The sequence below is a fragment of the Ursus americanus genome, chromosome 34, assembly GCF_024610735.1.
Source record: "Ursus americanus isolate L20-20 chromosome 34, mUrsAme1.1.p, whole genome shotgun sequence".
NCBI lineage: Eukaryota > Metazoa > Chordata > Mammalia > Carnivora > Ursidae > Ursus > Ursus americanus.
In genome coordinates this window covers 10,647,906-10,671,407 of record NC_142160.1, presented here as the reverse complement: position 1 = coordinate 10,671,407, position 23,502 = coordinate 10,647,906, and the positions used below count along the sequence as shown (strand labels likewise).

General features: G+C 44.8%; 1 protein-coding gene across 4 annotated transcripts in view; it reads right to left on the bottom strand.

Annotated features, from left to right (window-relative positions):
* PIP5K1B (phosphatidylinositol-4-phosphate 5-kinase type 1 beta) overlaps positions 1-23,502 on the bottom strand; it is a 295,798-nt gene that overhangs the window by 100,774 nt on the left and 171,522 nt on the right. For all 4 annotated transcript variants that reach the window (XM_045772497.2, XM_045772498.2, XM_045772494.2 and 1 more), the window contains 2 exons: positions 16,327-16,479; positions 11,874-12,173 (listed from right to left, as the gene is read on the bottom strand). In XM_045772497.2, coding sequence (XP_045628453.1) covers positions 11,874-12,173; positions 16,327-16,479 — 453 coding nt within the window. The remainder of the gene's footprint in view (positions 1-11,873; positions 12,174-16,326; positions 16,480-23,502) is intronic.

Here is a 23,502-nt window from a genome sequence, read left to right as displayed (position 1 = left end):
AGTCTCGGGTCTGGGAGAGTGACCATTGGCCGTCAGAAACATAGCTTAAAATAGCAAGTGAATCCTTAGAGGGTGAGTCTTGAGAAGTGATAGAAAACCCTGGAAGCGATAGAAATTCTTTGGAGTCTTGAGGTACTCAAATTTATTTTGAAAATAATAATTTGTACACGGTCAAAATTAAAGATGGTATAAGAGGGTGACTCAAAGCTACATCCCACAGAGCATGAGGGTGACGTTCGAGAGAGAAATAGGATATAATAAGTTTAGGAGCCTGAGGCAATATTCTTGTCTCCGTGCATCAACAAGTGATGGAAACCCTAACATCCCCAACGGTGTTCACCCCAAAAGATGGAGTGATCAAAGAGGGCCAGTTTACACCAGCCCTGAGAGAGAGTTCAGCTTTGAATAAGAATATTTAAGTGGAGAAGTGACCAAACTAGGAGAGACGGAAATATTATTAATGTGTAAGCTGACGTTGGAGGACGTGGATTCCAGTGAGCAAGCATAGTGGAAAATTAGGAAACTCTATTTTCCCCGCACATGTGAGTGTAGACAAGGCAATCGGCAACCCGGAATCACTGCCTTTGCTCTTCCTTGAAAATCAGGTTGTTGCTATTTTTTCCCCTAAAATTGCTAATAATCTAGAAAGAAGTTGGGTTGCTCTTCCAGAAAGAGGACAACCCGAGGATGTCTAATTCTGCCTCCTGAGGACGCACGTCATTGTCTGAAGGCAGTTTAGCAGGTGCTGGCGAACTCAGCCAGTGTGGTGCTGGCATCTAGCACACTGTGTTTTTGGAACAGCTGGAGCTGGCTGAACGCGAACAAAGGGGCAAAGTTTATGAATGGGGTCTTCATATGGAGAAACGAAGGGAGGAAGTGAACAAGATGTGGACTCCAGGCAGGCTCACGTTCAGGTCGGACAGGATGTTTACATAAGCATCAGGTTTTAACTTCCCCGCATCCCTAACAGCTACGGACAACGGACACGTCCAGTGGACAACTTACCCCTTTTTTGTAGAAAAGTGCAGAGATGTGTCTTTTTTTTTTTTTAAGATTTTATTTATTTATTTGTAAGAGAGATGGAGAGAGAGTGTGAGCACAAGTGGGGGGAGCGGCAGGCAGAGGGAGAAGCAGGCTCACGGCTGAGCAGGGAGCCCAATGTGGGGCTCATTCCCAGGACTCTGGGATCATGACCTGAGCTGAAGGCAGATGCTTAACTGACTTAGCCACCCAGGCACCCCCAGATGTGTCCTTTTTAAACAAAAAGTTTAAATTTAATACATGAATTCATTAATAACAGATGGTCCTCAGCCATCTCACTCATGGGGGAGGCAGAAACTCCCCCGTGGAGATTGGCTATCTCACCGTGCAGAAGTGTGGAATCTCCAGGGAGAGAAAGCGAGGACAGAAGAGTTATACTTGCCTGATCAAAGCACCCCATTTAAAAATGTCTTTGAAGGAAGAACACTGGTGACATCAAAGGAACATTCACTTGCAGGGGAAGGGACCTGATAAAAAGTGTTGACTGATACTGACAGGGATGAAGAGCTATTTCCAGGAGCCAAAGCCTCTCAGAAGCCAGTATGTGCTGATCTTTTGGGAAGAACTAGAACTAGTACGTGGCCCAAGGAGTACCTTGCCTTTCACAAGGCACTCACCCAGGCCCCTTTCCTGCAGCAGCATGGGTACTCAGCACTGGATGTCAAATGAATAAAACAAAGCCCCGTTCCAATCAAACCGATTTTCCCCCTGAGAAGTGTTTCCAGTTGCCAGAGTTGAAAGCTTCTGGGTGGAAGACAAGATCATGCTTGACAGGTGCAAAGCAAAGCTGGGTAACATGCCACGAGATCGTTCTGAACCATTTCCTCAACTTGGTAACATTTTCCCAGACCTGGGAAACTCTCAAACACTCCTTTGATTTCTGCAACTCGCCATCACCAGCTTCCAGAAGCTTCTCCTAAGCTATGGAGCCTCAACTCCATTTTATAAGCTAGTAGGGTTTGCTGCCCTTTGGTCTCCTTTGGTTTGGGTGTTGATAATCCGGCTCTATTTCACAAGGTCATCCATGTGACTGACTGACGCCGGCATCCACAACCGGATCCACACTGGCCAACCTCAAAGCCTTTCCAGACCCATCTTCAAAGGCAGAGTTGCCACCGTCATGCCCGCCTGAGGTCACTTCCCCTTCCTGCTACAGCTCCCCTCTCTGGTTTCCCAGGACTCCCAGCGGGGAGGAGGATATAGTCCGTGGGGACGTTTCCTTCCTTCTCCTGCCTCCCTTCGGATATTTTGTCAGTCGTTCCATTTGGAAACGTACACAGATCTTACCTCTAGATTTCTGGTCAACTACAAAATCAAAGACAGGTTGGTTCTTTTCACACCAAAGCAGAAAACCCTAATACATCAGACATAGCATCATTCTATTTTATAAGCCCAAGGACTTCAACTTCCAGTAAGTTCAATTATTGTATATTTCTATTTCTGTGTAGTAAGTTACTTCAAATGAAAGCTGGTTAGACATGGAACCACCACCAACACACCTCAGGGTATACTGGAGTTGTCTAATTTTAGGTGATCTTTTAGGAGGAAAAGGAAGAGTTTACTTAGGGCCAAGGAAGATATTTTCAGCCTCCCTCTGCCATTATTTCTGTAGAAATTTTTGTGAAGTGAGGGTTAAAACAAATACTGGCTTGATAATCCTGTCATTTCTGCGGCGGATGAGAATTCTCAAAAGCTGCTCACACAGGAGCCATCGGCACATCTAGGGCCCGATCTCCCTCTCCGCAACAGGCGAAAAACAATCAACTGCACTGTGCCCAACACATTTCTCAGAAAGAAGTTTTGCTTTTAAGTTGATAGGATTTCACGCACACGCAGGTTGGTCACCGTTGGTAAGTGTTAATGGGCTTGTTTACACTTTCCATTAAACTTTTAAAATTACGTGTGTGGGTTACTAATTTTATTTTGTGCTCCTCGGTCACTTGGCACTGTTTTCCTCTCTCCTGCCTTTGGTGAAGAAGGTTGCAAGATTTCATGAACTCCTTGCCCTGTCCAGATCGGGTTCTCTACTTTGATAGAGTCCCCTCTACATCTCCTTCTCCACCAGCACCTTGTCAGAGCGGGAAAACCAGTCACGGGATGCTTCCCGCTCATCCTGTTGAATCCCTGTTGGCACCTAATGTTTTCATTCCAGGAGATGTTCCCTTTTTGCATCTACAGACTCCTTTCTGGGAGCACACTGGTAGGGGAGCCTAAGTTTATAGTCAGAGACACCTGGGTGTAAATCGTGAGCTCTGCGACCTGGGAGGGGTCACCTGCCCCGAGTCTCCACTTCTTCATCTTGGAAAGGAAATCATGCCACTCACGTTGCAGGGCCATTGTGAGGATCGATGAGAGTCCGCCTATGGTGTCAAGCGCGGCTCTGGCTCAGAGCAGGTCCACAATAAATGTCAACGGAACCAACTTGCAGACCCAGTGAGCCTTGGAAATGTGCCTTTGTAGGAAATCATGTGTTAAGTATTGTATTGTGTACATCTACTTTATGATTATATATTAGGATGTGTTCTAAACGCTAAGCTACTGTGGTATCCAGAGGTTCTATCCAAGATGGAACTCTGCCTGCCTCCACCCAAACCAGGAAAAGCTGGTTTTGCAAAGTACTGAGAACTACTTGTCTGGTGCAAATTGAGGTATGCCCTAGTTGGTAGAAGGTCAAGAACAACAACACAGAAGAGTAATCTGACTTCTGTAAGCTCCCTCAAACTCTCCTGTGCTGCCCATCTTGCCTCTTCCCTTAGTACCAGCGAAGCCGCCTGCCGTCACCCACTGGCACCACGGCCGAACTGCAGCCGCCAGCAAAAGCCTGGACAAACAGCAGTCCTCTTCCAGGACTGATGAACAGCTGTGTTGTAGGCTTCAACGGGGCCACCCGCACCACTTAACCAAACTGTTACCTCTAGGGTTTCCCCAAAAGACTAACATTGAGCCAACTGCCCTTCTTTCAAGTAACTTAAGGGGTAGGAAAATGAAGTCCTGAAGTTCCTATTCTCCTGGGGAAGCAGACTTTAGTCGGCAAGCATTAAACACATACCCAAGTAATTGCAAAATAATTTAGAAACACCAATGGCTATTACATAGACTTAAATGGCATTCAAAGTCTCCTAGAGAGGCTTATTACTAGAAACACGCGTGGCAAAGTCCTGTACCTTTGGCCTCTCCTTCTCAGGAACCTTTATCAATTGCATTAAGTCCCACAGACACATGGTCAGCCATTCAACTTAACCCTAAGTTTTTCTGTTTCGTTTGTCACCAATATCCTATATTCCCTCCAAATCCCTCCCTACTGGATATATCTTTTGCTTTGCTGAAATATCTACTCAAGAAATTTTTAAACAAGAGACTTAAATACATATCTGTTAGAACAGCTAAAACAAAAAATACCAAGCACAGCAAATGCCAGTGAGGATGAAAAGAAACGAGATCACACACACTGCTGGTGGGACTGCGAAACGGTGCAGCCACTCCGAGAAAGAGCACGGCCGCTCCTCACGACACGGAACGGGCGCTTCCCATGCGAGACAGCGAATGCGCTAGGCATTTCTACCAGAGAAATGCATTATGCTCCTGTAAAAACCTGCATGCAAATGTTCACAGCAGTTTTATAGGTACCAGTCCAACACTAGAGAAAAGCCACGTTCTCCAGCAGCGGAATGGTTCAACGCTGGCATACGCACACCAGGAAGTATCACGCAGCAATAAAAAGGGGCAAGTCGGATATGCACAGTAACTTGGATGGATCGCAAGCTCATTCTGCAGAGTGAAAAAAGCCAATCTCAGAACAAAGCCTGTAGGACTTCATTTATGTGGCATTCTTGATATGACAAAAAAACAGACTGGCAGTTCCAAGGGTTTGGGGAGGGGCTGGGAGGGAGGCAGGTGGCTCTGGTTATGTACAAAAGGGTAGCATGAGGAATGTTTGTGAAGGAACTGGTCCATACTTGACTGTGGAAGTAAAGTCAATCTACATATGCACAGAATTGCACAAAACCACCTACACATATGCCCACGCAGATACACAAGCGTGTGCTCTGGTAAAATCTGAAAAAGGTCAGTGGACAGCACCAATGTCAATTTCCTGATTCTGATATGACACTAAGGGCACACAAGATGTTACCACGGGGGAAACTAGGTGGACAGTATAAACCATCTCTCTGGATTATTTTTTCCAACTACGTGTGAACGTATAATGATTTTTGTAAAAGAGGATTCGTAAGTAGAAAACTTTTTCAAGTCCTTGAGAATGTGATAATGTCTTCATTCTCACAAGGAAATCCAGCTTGGCCAGGCAAAGACATCTATGTCCAAAATTATTTTCTCTCAGACTAGAGCGTGGAAGGCACCGTTCTACTCTTTCCCAGGGAGCTTTATGATTCTTTCCAGCTCAGACAGTCTTTGATTCTAGGAGTTGGTTGTATTTATCTGTTCACCAATTCTGACTTTGCTTTCTGTGTCTATTGCAACAGTATCAAAATAATAACAGCATACAGAGCGCAACTCATAATCCGAAACAATGGAGCCCACCAAATATATCATGGGATTAGAGTGTGTGTAAGGCATAATTTGAAAGACAGTGAGTTTACCTATACCTTTTTGAGGCAAGAAATCTTTCCTTTTTTTTTTTTTTAAGATTTATTTATTTCTTAGAGAGAGAGGGTGTGCATGAGTGGGGGGAGAGGCAGAGGGCGAGGAGAGAGAGAATACTAAGCGGACTCCTCGCTGAGTGTGGAGCCCTAGGTGGGGCTCGATCCTACGACCTGGAGAGCAATATGTGAGCCAAAACCAAGAATCGGAGGTTTAACAAACTGAGCCACCCAGGTGCCCGGGCAAGTGATCTTCCAAGATATGGTATAGAGATGTGGAATCGGCGATATTCCTGCACTTAATAGAAACGAGATCTGAAGTGTTTTTTTCCTCTTTAATGGTAGCTGGGAATGATAACTTATATGCAACCAATATAAAAAATAAAGAAAAAACTGCTAAACTAAGTGTAAGAAATTAATGCCGAACAAAATTATAGCTGAGAGGTAAGCACTAGCCAGAGTGCTAAATTAAGTAGTATAGAAAATCATCTACTTGGTGACCCATGCTAGCAAGCCGAGAGCTGAGAAGATTGTGATGTACACATTTAGAGCTTGCCATACATAGTTAGAAAGAAAGATCCCACTCTGCACATCAAAAAGGCTCAGTAGTCTTAAGACTGGTTTCATTAAATTCTGAGAACCTATTAATATTTATGGTGACAGACATTTGTATGAAAGAAGAAAATTCGTTCCACACTATTTAAAGATTAATAACTTTGGTGCTCAACAAAAAATGATAATAAATGTAAAATGAGTCATTAATTACCAGGACTGTGCCTGGTAGGACTCCCACTTGAAGGAATAGAAATATTTGGATTATAAACACACGTTCTCACTAATGTACTTTGCATTGATGTCATTTCCCCCAGAGTTATCAATAAACATGGTAGGAGGTAATAATTTATCAAATGAATTAAGTGATAGGGGACTCTTTAAATTTTCCATAGATAAATGATGTCAGAGAAGAAATAGAGTAAATTAAAAATGAAATTAAAAATAGTTCCTACTTATTCTTCCAAAATTAACACATAAATTTCAATTTGAAAGAGTTTTTTTACATAACGTTGTACTATGTACTGAGTACATACAACAAGCCAGGGAGCGCGCTTGGCCGGGAAGGATCGGGAACGAGGTTTGGCCTTTGAGACACTGACAGACTAGCTAGGGAGACAATACATACACCTAGAGACGTCACGGGTCAGTATTCAACAGAGTCAAGTCGAATGACTTCTGCAGCACTGCTTCTAAGGGAAAACGACTGAAAGATAAATACACTTTCGTTGCACAAATGGCTTAATACAGGGACAATCGGTACTGTTTTTCAAAATGATCCCAAATGATTAAAAATGGAGCTCATCTGCTTTATTACGTTTTCAGTGCCCACCTGGCAGGCACAGCAGGGAAAGCGAGGACTTCCTCCAAAACAGACAGAACTCAAAAATCGCCTAGATACACACAAGTCACCAAAGATAGATTTTCTTGGAGATGTGACCTAAACGTGACTCTCTCTGTCATCCGATAGTTTACCGTACTCACTTCTTTGTTCGAATACATATTTCAACAAGCACTTACGAAGCACCGGGCAACGCAGAGACAGTGAGAGATGGAGGTTTGCTCCTCAAGCGCAAGGACGTGCAGGCGAATAAACAAGAGAGTCCCGCAAAAGAGGTCAACCCAGGGTGCCCGGGGAGCCACCAAGCATGGTGGTCTCAGAGGAAGTGATGCGGGGGGGTCCCGGAGAGGAGCCGGTGAGGACTAGGGGGAGAAGAGCGGGGAAGAAGAGCCCAGCAGAGCGAGGCAGGCAGGAAGAGGCCAAGACCTTCACAGAGTGGGTGCAGGACCTCGGAACGTCTGGCGAGAGAAGGGCTCTGGACGAGGCAAGGGAAGGCCGAGAAGGAAGCCGAAGGCGCGTCTGGAGAAGGCAGCAGGGGCCAGAGCAGGAAGGATCTTAGTGTCCCAAGCTGGGAGGAATGGGCTTCGGTTCACAGGCAGTGGGGAGCGTCGCACCGAGGGTCTTCAGGAACTGCTGCCTTCTCATCAGAGGATCACTTTGGCGGCAGCCTCGGGGACATGTTGGAAGGCAATGACATTAGAGATGAGTGAAGAGGCTACTGCAACAGCCCCAGTAATGCATCATCAGGGTCTCAGTGAAGGCAGAGGCAGTGTGTAGGGAGCGATGGGGGCACCTCTGAGACTTACTTGGGAGGGAGACTGGATGGGATGTGGTGACTTACTGAGTACAAAAGAATTGCCTCTCAGCTTGTTCAACGCGTGGGGATGGTTTGAATAAATCCTACTTCCTGTTCTTGACAGCAACAGGTAACCTGTGATGTCCTGTAGGACTCTGCTGTCACAACTCTTACCCTGGGCCAAGCTCACTTACGGGCGGAGAAGGCTGTCAACGCCAGGCAGAGGGTGAGGCCCAGGAAGCGGAAATGCTTCCAGAAAGGAGACCCCATTATTTACATGTCCCTTTTCCCCACACACTGCCAATAATGTGGAGACTGGGGAGAACCCAGGATTTGGATCCCTGCTTCTGGAAAGAGCCTTTGTTTGAATCTTATGGGAAGTAGGCTCAGTAGGTTTGAAAGACACAGTACATTCAGTTTTCTGGGAGAGTTCCAAGTGGCTAATGTGCTCTGTGGAGGAGCTGGCCAGGGACGGACCGTCACAGGGCCCAAGCTCGGGCTGGGGAAGCTGGGGAAAGTGAGGTGGGGCTGTTCCAGGGATCCTGGCAGAAATGGCTCTCTGTGGGAGGGGGCAGATCAGGCCATTTTGGACACCAGAGTCTGAAAGTGGCTCTGACTGGGACTGAGGGAAGGAGACTGTGGGGAGCAAAACCCAATGGACACCAGTGAAGCTGGGTCAATGAGCCATCGTGGTATCTTCTGGCCAGAGCTCACGCAAGGGCAATGGGATCCTGGGGTCTGAGATGTCAAGCCAAAAAATGAAAGAAGTGGAATGGGCAGGAAGCAAGAACCAGCAAGAGGTCAGGAGGCTTATCATATCTGCCTGGAAGCAACAGACAGGCCGGGGTCCAAAGGTCTGGGATTCTTGGATTTGCCACTTCTAAGCCCTAAAGAGGACCCTGGCATGGCCAGAAAGGGCCTTTTGACCTGATTTGGCTCCTGATGGCTTTTCTCTCCTGCCTCACATGCTCTCCGTCGATTTTAACTGCAGCAACGCCAAAGACTTCTGGCTCTTGGATCATGTCTGGCCACTTCAGGCCTAGCTTACACTGTTCTCTCTCCCCAGAAATGTGCCTCTATCACATTGCCTGCCTGGAGAACTCTTCTTCCAACCCAAGCTATGATGTCACCTGCTCTGACCCGCATAAAGCCTTAGAATATTATCACCGCACTCAATACACTGTGTGACAACGGATCAGACATGGCGGTCCTTCACCTCATGTTGGCAGAGAGGAAGCCTGCAGTGCGTGTCCCATAAGTGAATGAAAGGATGCTTCCTAAAATGCGCCCGGTTCACCTTTCTGTGGCCGGGTTGATGACAGAGTGAGGCAGTCTCCTACCCACTGTGGGTCGAGAGTCTGAGCAGTACCACCTCACTGAGACAGGGGACCGTGAACCACAGACAGTCCTGAACCTTCGGCACTGGAGCCAGCCCTGGGGTGATCCCATCCCATGTCTCCCCTGCATCCCATGGCACCTCAGCCTGCGCTGAAGCTCGGTCCTACAAAGTGAGGGAGGTGTCAGGCCAAGAGACCTCCCAGCAACACCAACCACATGTCCCGTCCAGCCTGGGACGAGGTGGGTGGGGGTGTAATGGGCTCCAAGGGATTCTGGAATTGTGCAGTGGGTGGACACTTTTGTGGGGAGACAGTTCACAGCTTTCGTCAGTTTTGCAAAGAGGCCCATGACTAAGAAATACGAAGACCCACCATTCCAGAAATGTGTCTGAGTTCCTCACGGCAGCTCTGCTCAGAGAACCAACTGCTGACTGTAGACTGCAAAGGCCTTGGTCACGGTCAAGGCAGATCACGGATCAGCGGGTCCCCCACACTGAGGCATGTCCACGCTCCCACACCACCCTGAGAAAAGCCTTTTTGAAGACGAATGTTGTGCGTAATTTAATGAAGTTCCATGGTCAAGACCAAATGCAGCCCGTCACAGGGAGTTAGCTTTAGGACCTCTACGTTGACCTTCCTTAAAACAACAAGCCTTCCGAAAAATAAAAAATAAAAAGGCAAATCTCCAGGGTCTCATTCCTGATGGAGAGTCATGTTCGACCTCATTCTATCAGTCCTGGGCTCAGGAGCCACAAATAAACAGACAAATCTGATGTTATGGTTCTTTTACATTTGACTTTTCTCTCCCTTTTTTTTTCCTTTTCTGGTACAGGAGCTTGTGTTTTTAAAAGACAGAAAAAAATGGCTTTCCATATTAAAGAGGCCAGAAGTGCGCGTACACACACACACACACACACACACACACACACACACACACACAAAGCAAATCTAAAACTGGAGTGGTTTGTACTAAACTCTGGGGAATTCAGAGTCACTTTTCACCCACATCCTGTAAGGGCAGAAAAAGCACAGGAAAAGGTTTTACTAAAATGTGCTCATGTTTTTGTTTTTTTTTTCTTTTTTAAAGAAAAACATGAATCATTCATATCCACCCAGACAGCTGAATAGCACAGCTGGACACTTTTTTGTGTTTGCTTAGTTCCCACTGTTCCTCCCTTGACTTCTGAAAAGACAATTTTTTAAAAAAATCCTTACAGTGAACCTTTACATTTCAATTGTTAAGAGCACATACTTTGTACCCAAACAGGTGTGGGCTCTGCCAGGGACTTGCTAAGTAATGCTGGGCAGGTTTCTTCGCCTCTCTAAGAGCCTCATTTTCCCACCAATTAAACTGGGAATGTGAACAGTATGGACTTCAAATGGATGCTGAGAAAATTAAATGAAATGTACGTTAAAAAAGCCTCTTAGGCTAGCCTGGCTCACTAAGCATTAAGAACAGGAGGAGCTGTGGGGGGACCGGGGGGCTCAGTCGGTGTGTCTGCCTTCAGCTCAGGTCATGATCCCAGGGTCCTGGGATCGAGTCCCACATCGGGCTCCTTGCTCAGCTGGGAACCTGCTTCTCCCTCTGCCTGCCACTCCCCCTGCTTGTGTTCTGTCTCTCTCTGAAAAATAAATGAAGTCTTAAAAAAACAGGAGCTGTGGAGTAACATCTGTATCAATGCAACAAAGCGTGCCAATGACACACCTTAGTGCATTTTCCTGCACATCATAACATGTAGAAGGAAAAGACCCATAAACAGTAGGAGTGTTTTTCTCAGCAAGGATTTGTCCCCCTCCCCTCTGCACCAATACGGGTCATCTGTCCAAGCCCACGCAAGGTCCAGAAAGCCACAGCCTGGAAGACATAGCTCATACTTCCCCAGAACCAGGTGCTGGGAGTCCTATCCGCCCTGGCCAGGTCGGGCCCAACGTCCGCCCACCTCCACTGCGCCCAGCTTAGCTGGGGACCTAGATGGTTCTCCCAAGTGCACCTGGGCCAAAACACACAATTTCTGAGAATGTGTTCATCAAATGATCATCATTCTTCAGAAGCCATCCGAGCTCCATTTTCCTCTTTTTCTCCAAGGAAACTTTTATCTACTGTCTGTACATTCACCGTGTCGGAAATACCTCTCCCAGGTTCTGGGTCTTATTATTTGGTTCCTAATATTGCAGGCTGGGGGATTCTAAATTCCTCCTTCCTTCTGACAATCACTCTGGCTAAGTTTGCATATGATGGTCTTTGCTCTAACTGTCGAGACTCATTCCTGATCCCCAAAATAATTTCAGCAAACGTACTGCTCACCTCATACTTCTGCCTCCACACTGAGTAGCCAGAGGTCTGCCTGTCAATTCTCTAAACTTCTCTCCCCGGTGGAATCTTCCTTGTGTCAAGGTTTGTATATGGCTAATCATTGCATTACACCTAATTTCTTTTCCCTCTCCAGGTTAATCACAGGAGAGGATGAAAAGAAAAAAATTGTTTCCTTTTATCAAAGAAAGTAGACTTAGCTTTTTTTAGTAAAATCCACGAATACTCCAGACAATTCCCTCATCATCCACCAATTCCTTCAACATCAAGGAAGCATGGCTGGGCACCGCGAGTGCGAACGATGGGGTTCCACATATCTGCTCTGGACATTCCTTACCAAGGTCACAAGATCACAGACGCCTGTCCAAAGGCAATCACGGCAATGACATGCCCTTACCCGGCAGTCTCTCTGAAGTGTTTTCATGAGCGCGTTGTAGGTTTCTGTGTCAAAATATAACCCTTCGTGCATGTCTTGCAGGAAATCTAAGTCCTTAAATGTGGGGTTGGATTTCTCTCTCTCCTTTCGGGAGGCTCTTCGCTTGTAAGTGGAGCCTTTCAGGTCATACGTGAAGTGCATTCTCATGGAGCGCGGTAAGACGTTGTTCATTACCACAATCCTGATATTAATGCCCCCGGATTGCATGCAATACAGTCCATAAAATTTTGGCAAAAGAGTCCTTGGATTCTGGTTTAGATTCTAAAAAGAGAAAGAGGAAAAAAAAATGGTCAATTCTCCTATTTTCACAAAAGAAGACTCCATTAAGTATGTGTTTTCACTTGTATGAGAATTAAACATGGGGCGCGATTATCGTTACGGCCATTACTAAAATATCACAATTCTTAAGTTGGCTCATTGGAACAGTACCTGTATCATTCTCAACCCACAGCATTAAAAGTGGCTGAAATGAACATGGACAGAGAATCCCAAATGAGATTCAACTAAAAATCGGCAAAGAATTGATGAGTGCCATGTGTGACTATGATCTAATGGAGCTAAAAAGAAAATTAACAGGCGGAGTCTAGGCGATGAGCATTTAAAATTTTAATAGCTCCTGAAAAAAGTATCTTCCAAAATGGGTAGGCCAATTTACAGGCACACTTTGTAAGATTATTTATTTCTTGTCACCTTTCATCCGTGATGCATAGCATCAAGCTTTAAAATCTCTGTAAGCGTGACTGGTAAAAAAAAAAAAAAAAAAAAAAGGAAACTCATTGAAAAAAATTGCAATGTCGCTGATGATTACAGAAACGTAACTTTATGTATTTTTAGCCACTTCAAAGACAATTCTGTGTTAATATCCTTTGTTCTTCTGTCGGTTTTTGTTATTGTTGGAGTTCTCGATTCACTCTGGATTATTTGCCATTTTCCTATTCCCTATGGGGTATACTGGTTTTCTTCCAGTATGTTGTCTTTTTTACTATACAAATAAAAAAACACATGCCTATTTTCGTTTCACCTTAAAAGTAGGTGAGAAATTAAAAACAGCTTGCTGGAGGGCATTTGTATCATGAAAAGTTTCCCTAACAATCCCCTGATTCTTCTCCCAATTCCCAACTTTTAACTACTATCCCTACTTTCTATCATTCTAGAAATATTCTATGTGCTTACATTAATTTTGTGTCTGGTATTTTTTTTTTTGTTATACCGATGTTTTGCCTTTTGATGTAGTCATATTTACATACTTCTTTCTTGTGCTTTCTTTTTGCTTCCTGCTTAGCAAAGCTTTTTATATCCCAAGGTCCTAAATTTCTTCTCTTTTCTTCCTAATTTTTAATAGTTTTGGTCACTAGGTTTGGTTTTTACTCCACAGGGAATTATTTTGTGTGTGTGTGTGAAGATCTGAAATATGGAATTATCTGAATTCACTCATCTATTTGTCTAGCACCGTACTAATTCTTTAATATATTAATATCTTTAATATTAGTAAAAGTTTATGGATTTTTGGTATATGTTACGGCAGGTTCACCATTCTAATTCTTTATCAAAAATGTTTTGTCTAGTCTTATAACCCTTCCTTTCTGATGTTTGTTTTTTTAAATGCTCTTAAAATGATACCTATTTTCACTTTCTTTTTGTTTTGTTTTCACTTTCAAAAGAACCAGTTCGGGGGTAGGGGGAAGTCCTACTGGCATTTTTTTTTTTTTAAACACAGACTTAGTTTACTTAATTTTTCTTGTATAAAGTATGTGGTGGCCACAGCGGGAGCCTGGATCCTCTGCACTGAGACTCTGGTGTGGGTCGTTACAAGATGGTCAGCGAATTCCTGATAGGGAGACTTGGTGAATGCAGTCTGTTTCCAGAGTCGGGGTGAGCTAGCTGTAGGTCTTGGGAATGGCGTCACGAGTGGCCTCGGTGAAGTTGCCCAGGGTGGCAGTGCGGTCCCTGGCTGAGGGGGAGCAGTCATCCATTCTGTGCACCATCAGTAGCTTCTTGGGGCTGAGGCAGTGCCAGTGCTCCTGGGGGCAGGGTGAGGCGCACCAGCGCAGAGCTTCAGCAGTTGGTCACCTTGCATGGGACAGTGTGGGGCTTGACAATCTTGTTCCCCGAGTAGCCTTGCCTCATGGGTCGATGTCAAGCTTGTCCGGAATCATGGCCCCACGATGGAAGTGGCGACCTCTTTGGACCACTTCACACGCAGACCGCCATGTCCATTGTCGTCTCCGATGGCAACAAATGCCTTGAACCTGGTCTGCTGGCCAGCACGGGTCTGCTTTTGTACCAGCATAGTCTTCAAAACCTCATCCTTGAAGGACGCCCCCAGGAAAAGTCAATGATTTCAGATTCCTTGATGGGCAGGGAGTAGAAACAGACCTCCTCTGGGACTTGATCTTCATGTCCTTGACCAGGTGGCTCAGTTTGGTGACGGGGATCCACTCCTTGTCTTTGGCCCACAGAGAAGCCACTGTGGTCTCCCATTCCATCGCCCCTGGAACCCCCAAGCCCACGCACAGCATCAGCGTCATCTGACACTTAGTGTTTTCTCGGAGAAGCAGCCCTACTGGCATTCTTGATTGGAATTAGGCTGGACTTACAACATGATTTGGGAGAACTGAAATCTTTACAGCACTGAGTTCAGGAATGAAGTGTGTCTCATTATGTAGGAACTTTTCTAATGTCCTTCATATCAATTCATAGTTTCTTTCATATTGTTCGTTTATATTTGTTTTTACAGACTCAAGTATCTGAGTTTCTATTACAAAAATTATTTTGGAGTTATTGTTCCCAAATTACAGTACTTACTATAACTTGCTTTCCCTACCAGGATGATAGTCTGCCTTCATTCAATTGTATCTTTACTCTAATAAGGTTCACTGTAAGTTACTGCCTCGCTGACGGGATCTCATTTTCTCCCTTCTATCCTCCCACTCTGGATGATCTGCATAATGGAATACGATGGATTGCGGACATGCATCTTACACCCTGCAAATCTGCTGGACTCTCACTACCTCTAGAAACTTGAAGTTTCGCTCATTTTTAATTGTATCATTTACAAGAGAAGAATGTTCATACTTTATTTTTGTACTCAAAAAGTTATTGTTAGAAATTCTTGCAAATATATCAGAAAGGATCACATGGAGGGGCATCCTATCTTTTTCTATTACTTCCAATAAAAGGGCTCTTGTTCTTCTCCATGAGGTATTACGGAACTCTTAGGACTGATAAATGCATAATATGTGTGTGCTAATTTATTTATTTATGTTAAAACTTCTCTGCCAATTTAAAGAATTTTAAGCAAGAGAAGATGTTGAATTTTGAATGCCTTTGTTTCTAGTCAACATTTATTTGGATTACCACACGATGTTCACATTTTTTCTTGTTAACTGGATGAATTATACTATTTGTTATACTAGCTTATGTGATTGGGATAAACTATTTGCTCAGCTAAATTTTACCATTTCATTTAATTTTAATTAATTTCAAATTGATAGCTGTATATGGCTAATGACTACCCTATTGAACAATGCAGTTCTAGAACAAGAGACTAGTCTATCTAAGCTTAGAACTGTACACGTTTAAGATTTACTCACTTAGCAGGTTAGTAAAGTGCAATGACCATTTGATCCCAATTTCACATTATTTAAAAAAATGTGTGTATGAATAGAATACATCAGGAAGGACATACACTGAATATTAGTAATATGCATCTCGGGGCAAAGATGAGAGTCGGCTGCATTTTCCTTACTTTTCTGGATCTTCTGTGTGCTCTAATATGAAGTAGACAATGTGCTCTAAAAAAAATTTCCCAGTTTTGTTCAGGATCAAACCTTGTAAAATCTGTCCATCCTGTCCACTGAGATTTTTATTTTATTTTGATTTTTGATCCCTATATTTATACATGTGCCTAATCTCCAACAGATTTGGGAATTAAATAATATTTTTACAGCTGTGTTTCGCCTATAGCTTAGCCCTCAATGAATGCTAAGCATTCACATTACGACTCTGCACTGGGAACAAAGAGCCTGGCAAGGCACCGCTTCCTTTATCCTACACCTGCTGTCTTTCTCTAGCACAACAACCGTCTAAGACAGGTTATTTCGCAGCTTTGAAAGACTGAGGAGACTACATACAGCTCACAGGTTATATTGCTTACTCGTGGTCGTACCGTTTGCTGATGGCTGAGCTGGGATTTGAACCCAGAACTGTGTGAGTCAACTATGTTCTACTAACAGTTCGACTATGTAACATCTATTCAACAGCGGTTGCGGTAGAATCCAAATGTAAAACAAAGCTCACCCAAGAGAAAGAAACATGCCACAGGGTGACTGTAAAAAAACATAGGGGGAAAAAAAAAACTTTCGGAAAGTAATTAAATCTCAAGTAGGAGTTTTAATTACGGACGGTTACTTACCATGTAATAGCCTGGCAGTAACTTCTGAAGGAATTCAGCTTCTTTATGCTGAACAGTTTTGATGATAAATTCATCATCACTGGTCACAAAAAACAAGGACCCACTGGCTCCAGGGTTGGACAGCTCTATTAGAGGTTCGCTGCAGATGGAATACTACAAGATAAATAAAGAAACAATTAAAAATACGCTACTATTTATCTAAAGGATACAAACATAGTGATTCGAAGGGGCACCTGTACCCCAATGTTTATAGCAGCTATGTCCTCACCAACGGAAACAATAGCCGAACTATGGAAAGAGTCCAGATGTCCATCAACAGATGAATGGATAAAGAAGATGTGGTGTGTGTGTACACACACACACACACACACACACACACACACACACACGATGGAGTATTACCCAGCCATCAAAAAGAAGGAAATCTTGCCCATTGCAACACAGATGTGGATGGAACTGGAGGGTATTATGCTAAGTGAAATAAGTCAAGCAGAGGAAGACAGTTATCATACGATTTCATTCATACGTGGAATTTAAGAAATAGAAGAACATAGGTGGGGGCGCCTGGGTGGCACAGCGGTTAAGCGTCTGCCTTCGGCTCAGGGCGTGATCCTGGCGTTATGGGATCGAGCCCCACATCAGGCTCCTCCGCTATGAGCCTGCTTCTTCCTCTCCCACTCCCCCTGCTTGTGTTCCCTCTCTCGCTGGCTGTCTCTCTCTGTCAAATAAATAAATAAAATCTTAAAAAAAAAAAAAAAGAAGAACATAGGTGAAGGGAAGGCAAAATAAGATAAGATGAAAATAGAGAGGGAGGCAAACCGTAAGAGACGCTGAACTCTAGGACAACTGAGGGTTGCTGGAGGGGAGGTGGGTGGGGGATGGGGTAACTGGGGGATGGACATTAAGGAGGGCAAGTGATGTAATGAGCACTCCAGTTACATGCAACTGATGAATCACTGTATTCTACCTCCGAAACTAATAATACACTATATATTAATTAAGTTGAATTTTAAATAAAATTTTAAAAGTTAAAAAAATACATTCACCGTACATGATGCTTCTAAGGAGACAGATCACAGGATTATACATCTTGACCATTCTGAAACAGGAAGTTCTCTGCCATGGGCTTTCAAAGGAGGCTCCACATATACTAAGAGGGCCCTTTGAGATTTCTAAAAATTTAATTGATCCATTTATCCTAATAATTCTATGAGAAACAAATGCCTTCCACAACCCCCCCCCCCCACAGCATCACATGAATCATCATTCACACTGAATCACCAATCATCACATCTGTCCAATGAAATAATGCAAACAGTGCTGTGGTCTACGGTGCTGTTTCCAGCAAGTGTCCATAACATAACAACTGAAGGTATGACTCACACCGTGTATTTGTCATGTGAACACCCACACCTATTCTCTTCTCACTATTTACTGTCCCAAAATATGTCATCCATGTGTGGTTTCAATAAGGAGAGGACTCTTAACAGCTGAAGCTCCAGCCCGGATCACTTTCAAAGGCTCCAGGCCTGTATGCCTGATTTTTTAATAGATAATTCTATCTGGTTATAACACAAGCACTTCATGTAACAAGTTCAAAATCAAATCCATCCCAGGGCTATGGTTAGCCCATACAATGCTTTTGTAGTAACTAGAAAGAGGTGCCTCTTTCTTCTAGCAGATGTAGCTCTGGGTCAGATACAAGGCTGATGAGCAGAAGGGCTGGATTCCAGTCTCTACTCCTTCAGTTCAGCCAGGTATTCTTGGGCAGTGCACACCCTGCACAACCATACATGTGACTCTAGATCATCTTTCCCCACCCCCAATCTCTATCTTCTCCCTCTTATTTATTTTGCTTCCAAACCAGAAACTTGGGCATCATCCTTGATGCCTCCCATTTCCTCACCTTTCATATCCAGACTACTGATTATATCTACCCCCTTCATGCTCTCTCTTTTGCTCATACCTAAGTTCAGTGGTTTCACATCATGCCTTCATTACTATGGGAGATTCCACCTTGCCTCAACTATCCACTCTCGACTTCTCTCGTGCGTTTTCCACCAGGAAACCGGAGATCTTTCTAAAATGCCAACCTGATCACATTCTCCCAGTGGTTTCTACCATCTGGTTAGAAGATAACACCCAGATTTCCTGCCAGCGCTATCAAGGCCATGAGCGGCCCAGCCCTACTCTCCAGCCTTCTTTATCACTTCCCTCCTTAAAATCTAGCTCTAGTCACCGACAGCTACTTCCCCTTTTCTCGTATGTGCCAGACTCTCAAGGACCAGGATTCTGCATCTTTCTCTACCAAACCCACCTCTCTTCTGCCTTCACCAGACTGACTACTCCTCATTCATGTATGCATTTAACATTGAGAAAATGTCTAGTGAGCATCTATAATACCCCAGGCACTCAGGAAGCTTGGACCCTAGCAGGGACCACTCCTGCCTTCCATACTGAGAAGCCACGGTGGGGGGACAAAAGGAAGAGGCACGGGGCACAGTGAGGGAGCTGTTATGTGACTTTGGCTTTCAGCGTCTGCTGGACGGCATTTATTCTGGAAAACTCTTCCTGGTCCCATGAGTCTAGATCATCTGCTTCCTGGCACGGGACGTTCTCATCATGGAAGTTACCACAAAGTGCCTCAAATGCCTGCTTCTTCTTCTGAGTCCCCAGAGGACTGTAGGACTCTGTGAGAGCACAAGCCCCTTGGATCTTAGGCTGTGATACCATGCAGGATCTGTGCCTTGCACACAGCAGGCACTAAATAAATTTTTGTCGAACAAATGGCTGAATGCCACCAAGTGAAGAGCTATAAATCTCACCAGAAATGCCAAAAAAAAAAAAAAACAAAAAACCAAAAACCCAGCAGGGAACTCAAATTTGGGGAAATGGGGCTCAGTGTTTACCAACTAACAATCCCCACTACTGAGCAGAGAAACAATGAGAGCAGAGGAAAAGGTCAGGGCCCATCACGTGAGATCAGACCAGCCCCAGTGAGTGGCAAAAAGACAGATTTAAAGAATTGTGTCCTGAAGATGGAAACATCCAGAATATCTCCCAATGCTTTTTAGCTGGGCATCTGAAGAGTTAAGACCCCATCACAGAGAAATCTGAAAGGAGGGGAATAGGAGGTGAGGGGAGGAAGAAGGAGAAGGGAGAAACCGGGAGAAAAACAATTAAAAGGCAGTTTCTAGATGTTGACTTTAAATTATCTTGCTTTGGCAGCACACAGATAAGGGAAACAAAATTCTCTAAGACAAGAAAGAAGCGTGTGCCGCCTTTCTGAAACTCATGGCAACTTCCGTTTTCCACTTCTCTTTCCTCTAGGCTTGCTTCTTGATGCTTTCATGCTGAGCAGTGTGAGAGTCTCTGCCATTATGGGTGACTTAGACATTAGGAAGGAAAACAAAAAGAGCCCCAAGACCGCACACAGAATGCCCTAAAAGCCCCTCGGAAGCAGAGGGCACTTTGCCTGCTGTGGGTGCAGGATCCACGTGGAAAGCTCATCAGGGGGACAGGCATGGGACTTGGAACCACCTTTTTTTTTTTTTTTTTTAAAGATTTATTTATTTATTTATTTTGAGAGCGAGCAAGCAAGGCAGGAAGGGGCAGAGGGCGAGAGAGAATCTCAAGCAGACTGTGCTGAGCGAAGAGCCCGATGTGAGGCTCGATCCCAGGACCCTGACATCATGACCTGAGCTGAAATCAAGAGTCTGACACTTAGGGGCGCCTGGGTGGCACAGCGGTTAAGCGTCTGCCTTCGGCTCAGGGCGTGATCCCGGCGTTATGGGATCGAGCCCCACATCAGGCTCCTCCGCTATGAGCCTGCTTCTTCCTCTCCCACTCCCCCTGCTTGTGTTCCCTCTCTCGCTGGCTGTCTCTATCTCTGTCGAATAAATAAATAAAATCTTAAAAAAAAAAAAAAGAGTCTGACACTTAACCCACTGCATCACCCAGGTGCTCCTGGAACCACTTCTTTTTCTTTTTCATTTTTTTTTTTAAATCATGTCTCTACCAGCGGCCACTTACGTGACCTGGAGTAAGTATCTTGGCATCCCAGAGTCCAAGGAACCTCATCTCTAAAATGAAGCTAATAATATCTCCATGAAAGCAGCTGGAAGTTTTTAAAGTGGATGCTTTCAAAACCCCTGGCAGAGCGTGACCACTTGGTTATTGCTGTTCCTAGTTCCTACCACGTGACCACACATAGGGGAGCGGGGCGGACATCGCCCAGGTGACAAAGAGCTGGCCGTGCCTCAGGACGCACTGAGGGTTTCAGCCCAACTCCAACGACCAGAGGGCTCCCCAAAGATACACTAAGACACTCCTAGTGAGTCAAGAGGATAGATGCATCTTTTGCGTAATCATGAACTTGAGACGCGGGAAAACAAAGGTGTCGACCCCAAGTTCTTACGAAGGGTGAAGGCAGACCCCGCACTCTCTTTAGGAATTCTGATTCTTTGTTTTATGGGCTTTGAATTCCTGGCACAGAGCCTTCTTACGGAGAGGAGTCGATGTTGTGGAAGTCCAACAACAACACAGAATTCAGAAATTAGAGGCTGCAAATAGAGAAATTAGGGGGTGATTCAGGAAGCGCTGTCTAGAGAAAACTGGATTCAGACCTGAACATCTGTTTCCAATTAAAGTCTCAAATTCTTCTATAAGCAGTGACATTATATGAGAAGTATTTCATGGGTTACTTGTCAAATAGTCCTATATTAGGTAATTTATAAATTAATACGCGTGGAAAAAAATTGTTTTGACACTTCTTAGTAAGCCGGTGGGGGTCACACTGGCAGAGTATCAGTGTGCAGCCAACGGGCACGATGATACCAACCGGCAGTCTCACCATTATTGCCTGTAAGTCTGCAGTTTCTCACCCTGGAACTTGGTTACCGTGCCCTGTGCTAAGCAACCTTCTCGGCCATGTTGCCATTGAAAAGCAAATAAAGAGGAGAGATGGGAACATTTTAATTAGCCCTGATCCACAAGGCCCCACATGGACGCCTGCGTTTTCTGTGCTTTCCTGCAGGTCCTTTCTTTTGTGCAAGCTGTTCCAATGCCTCCATTCTCTCCCTTCAATTTCCTGCAGGGCCTCCCGATGATCCCCCGCTGGAATGGCCACAAAGTACAACCCAGCTGGGCCCCGCCAAGGCAAATTAACAACGTAAACTTGCTCAGCGTGGCGGAGATCATTCTTCCTGCCATTTCTTCCCCCCTGATAGTGTTAAATATTCACCCCGCTCTCTATCGGTGCCGCTGAGTCTGGAAGGACATCACGTAAATCACCCTGGATTCTGGAACACTCGGGCACCTGGGGGAGAAGGAAGTCAAACCAAAGGCTTGCTGCCCAAGCAGAGATGGGGAAAAAAATGCTCTGGGGCCCTTGGCCTTCCCTGGGGAGGCGTTTCTTTTGGAACAAATAAGGAAGGAGGTGCAGTCTTGCCGCCGTGCTGTGCACACGCAAGCACTTGGGTGTGCGGTCTCACAATCCACATTATGCCTGTGCCAGCATGAAACTGGTGATCGGCACGCACGTGGTGAAACTTCATGGGACCGAGAATGTAAACAGAATAATTGAGGCTAAAATCCAGATGCGAGAGCACAAGACTTAAGTAGAAATGCACGTGTATCACAGGGATCCAATATTAAACCTACCTGGAGAGTTACTATTACTATATAATGTTAACTTCGCCTCCCTTTTAGACCAGATCTTCAGAGATTTGGGTTTGATGAGCCCGTTTAACAGCTGCTAGGATGTACTTTGTGCTTTGGATGATACTTTCTTATCCTTCACACAGGTTTTTAAGGGAGGTCTTATGTGATTCCCCTGTGCTTTATTTGGGATTAACTTTTCCAAAAAATGCTTTGTTGGAGGTGTTTTGACTCCTTTGGCTAGATGCTTCAGAATGGATACCTCATGGTTTGATGGATGAGGGAGTGTTATGGTGAGATCACATTTAATGAGAGGTCTGAGACTCTGTGGGCTGGGAGGCCAGCTGGTGAATGAAAAATCGCATGGGGGGATGGCTGGGGGGATCCCTGTTCCGGTCTGGGCTCTGTGCCCAGCAGCATGGGTAACCTTTGGCACCTCTCTGACCCCAGCTTTAGACTGCTCATCTACAATGAATGGTTGGGCTAAAAAGTCCAGGGTTATACTTAATTCTGGGAAGCATGTCATGTCACGTAAAAACCCTTTCCTCATCTACCACACTTCAGATCACTGGCTGGGGGTTTCAAATTGAGTGGTTTGGAGGTGAACTTCTAGTTCTGGGCTGGGGGTGTCCCCAGTGGTTGTCTTAGCGCAGGGTACATAGGTGGCCGTAACCACTGGGGACCAGGCAGCCATGTTAAGCTAGAGGGCCTCTGTCTGGTTTTTGCAGGTCCCAGAGATGGGTTCAGTTATAGGGAGGTGGAAAATGGAATCAAACAAAAGCACTCTGACCTGCTTATTCCCATCTCCCCAATCCCCCCAGTTTTCATTATGGGAAATTTCAAACCTACATAAAAGTAGAGAGAATTGTGAAATTAACATCCATACGTCTCTCTTCCAGCTTCCACAATGATCGACTCCTGGCCAATCCTGTCTCCACTACAACCCCAATCACTCCTCCGCCTGCTCCCCTCAGATTCTTTCCAAGCAAATCCCAGACATCACATCATTTCACCCATAGACACTTCAGCATGTGTCTCAAAAAGACAAAGACTCCTTTTTAAAAACAGAACTATAATACCATCATCCCACCAAAAACCTAATTCCTCAACATCATCCAATATGCAGTTGCTCTTTAAATTTGACCAGTTTCCTATAATTAAAAAAACCTGTGTATTTGCATAATCTGGCCCGGTCTTTCTAACTTCCTGATCCAAACCTTCCCCTCTTGCCCTCTTGGTCCACCCAAAGTGCTTCTAAACATGTAGTGCTTTTGTGTGTCCGGTCTCACTGTCCTAACACCACCTCTCCTCTCCTGAATATGCTTCCCTTCTTCTCTACCCACTCAAATCCCCTCTAATTTTTACATCAGTTAAACCATTTCATACCCATAAGAAGCGCTCCTCATCCTCGGTGTAAGAGAGAGAGAGAGACCCCCTCCCTCCTCCCAAATCCTTGGGTATTGACTGTCGCACTGCAGTCTGTTTAATGCCTGGTAGAGCTGGTGATTCTTCCACACA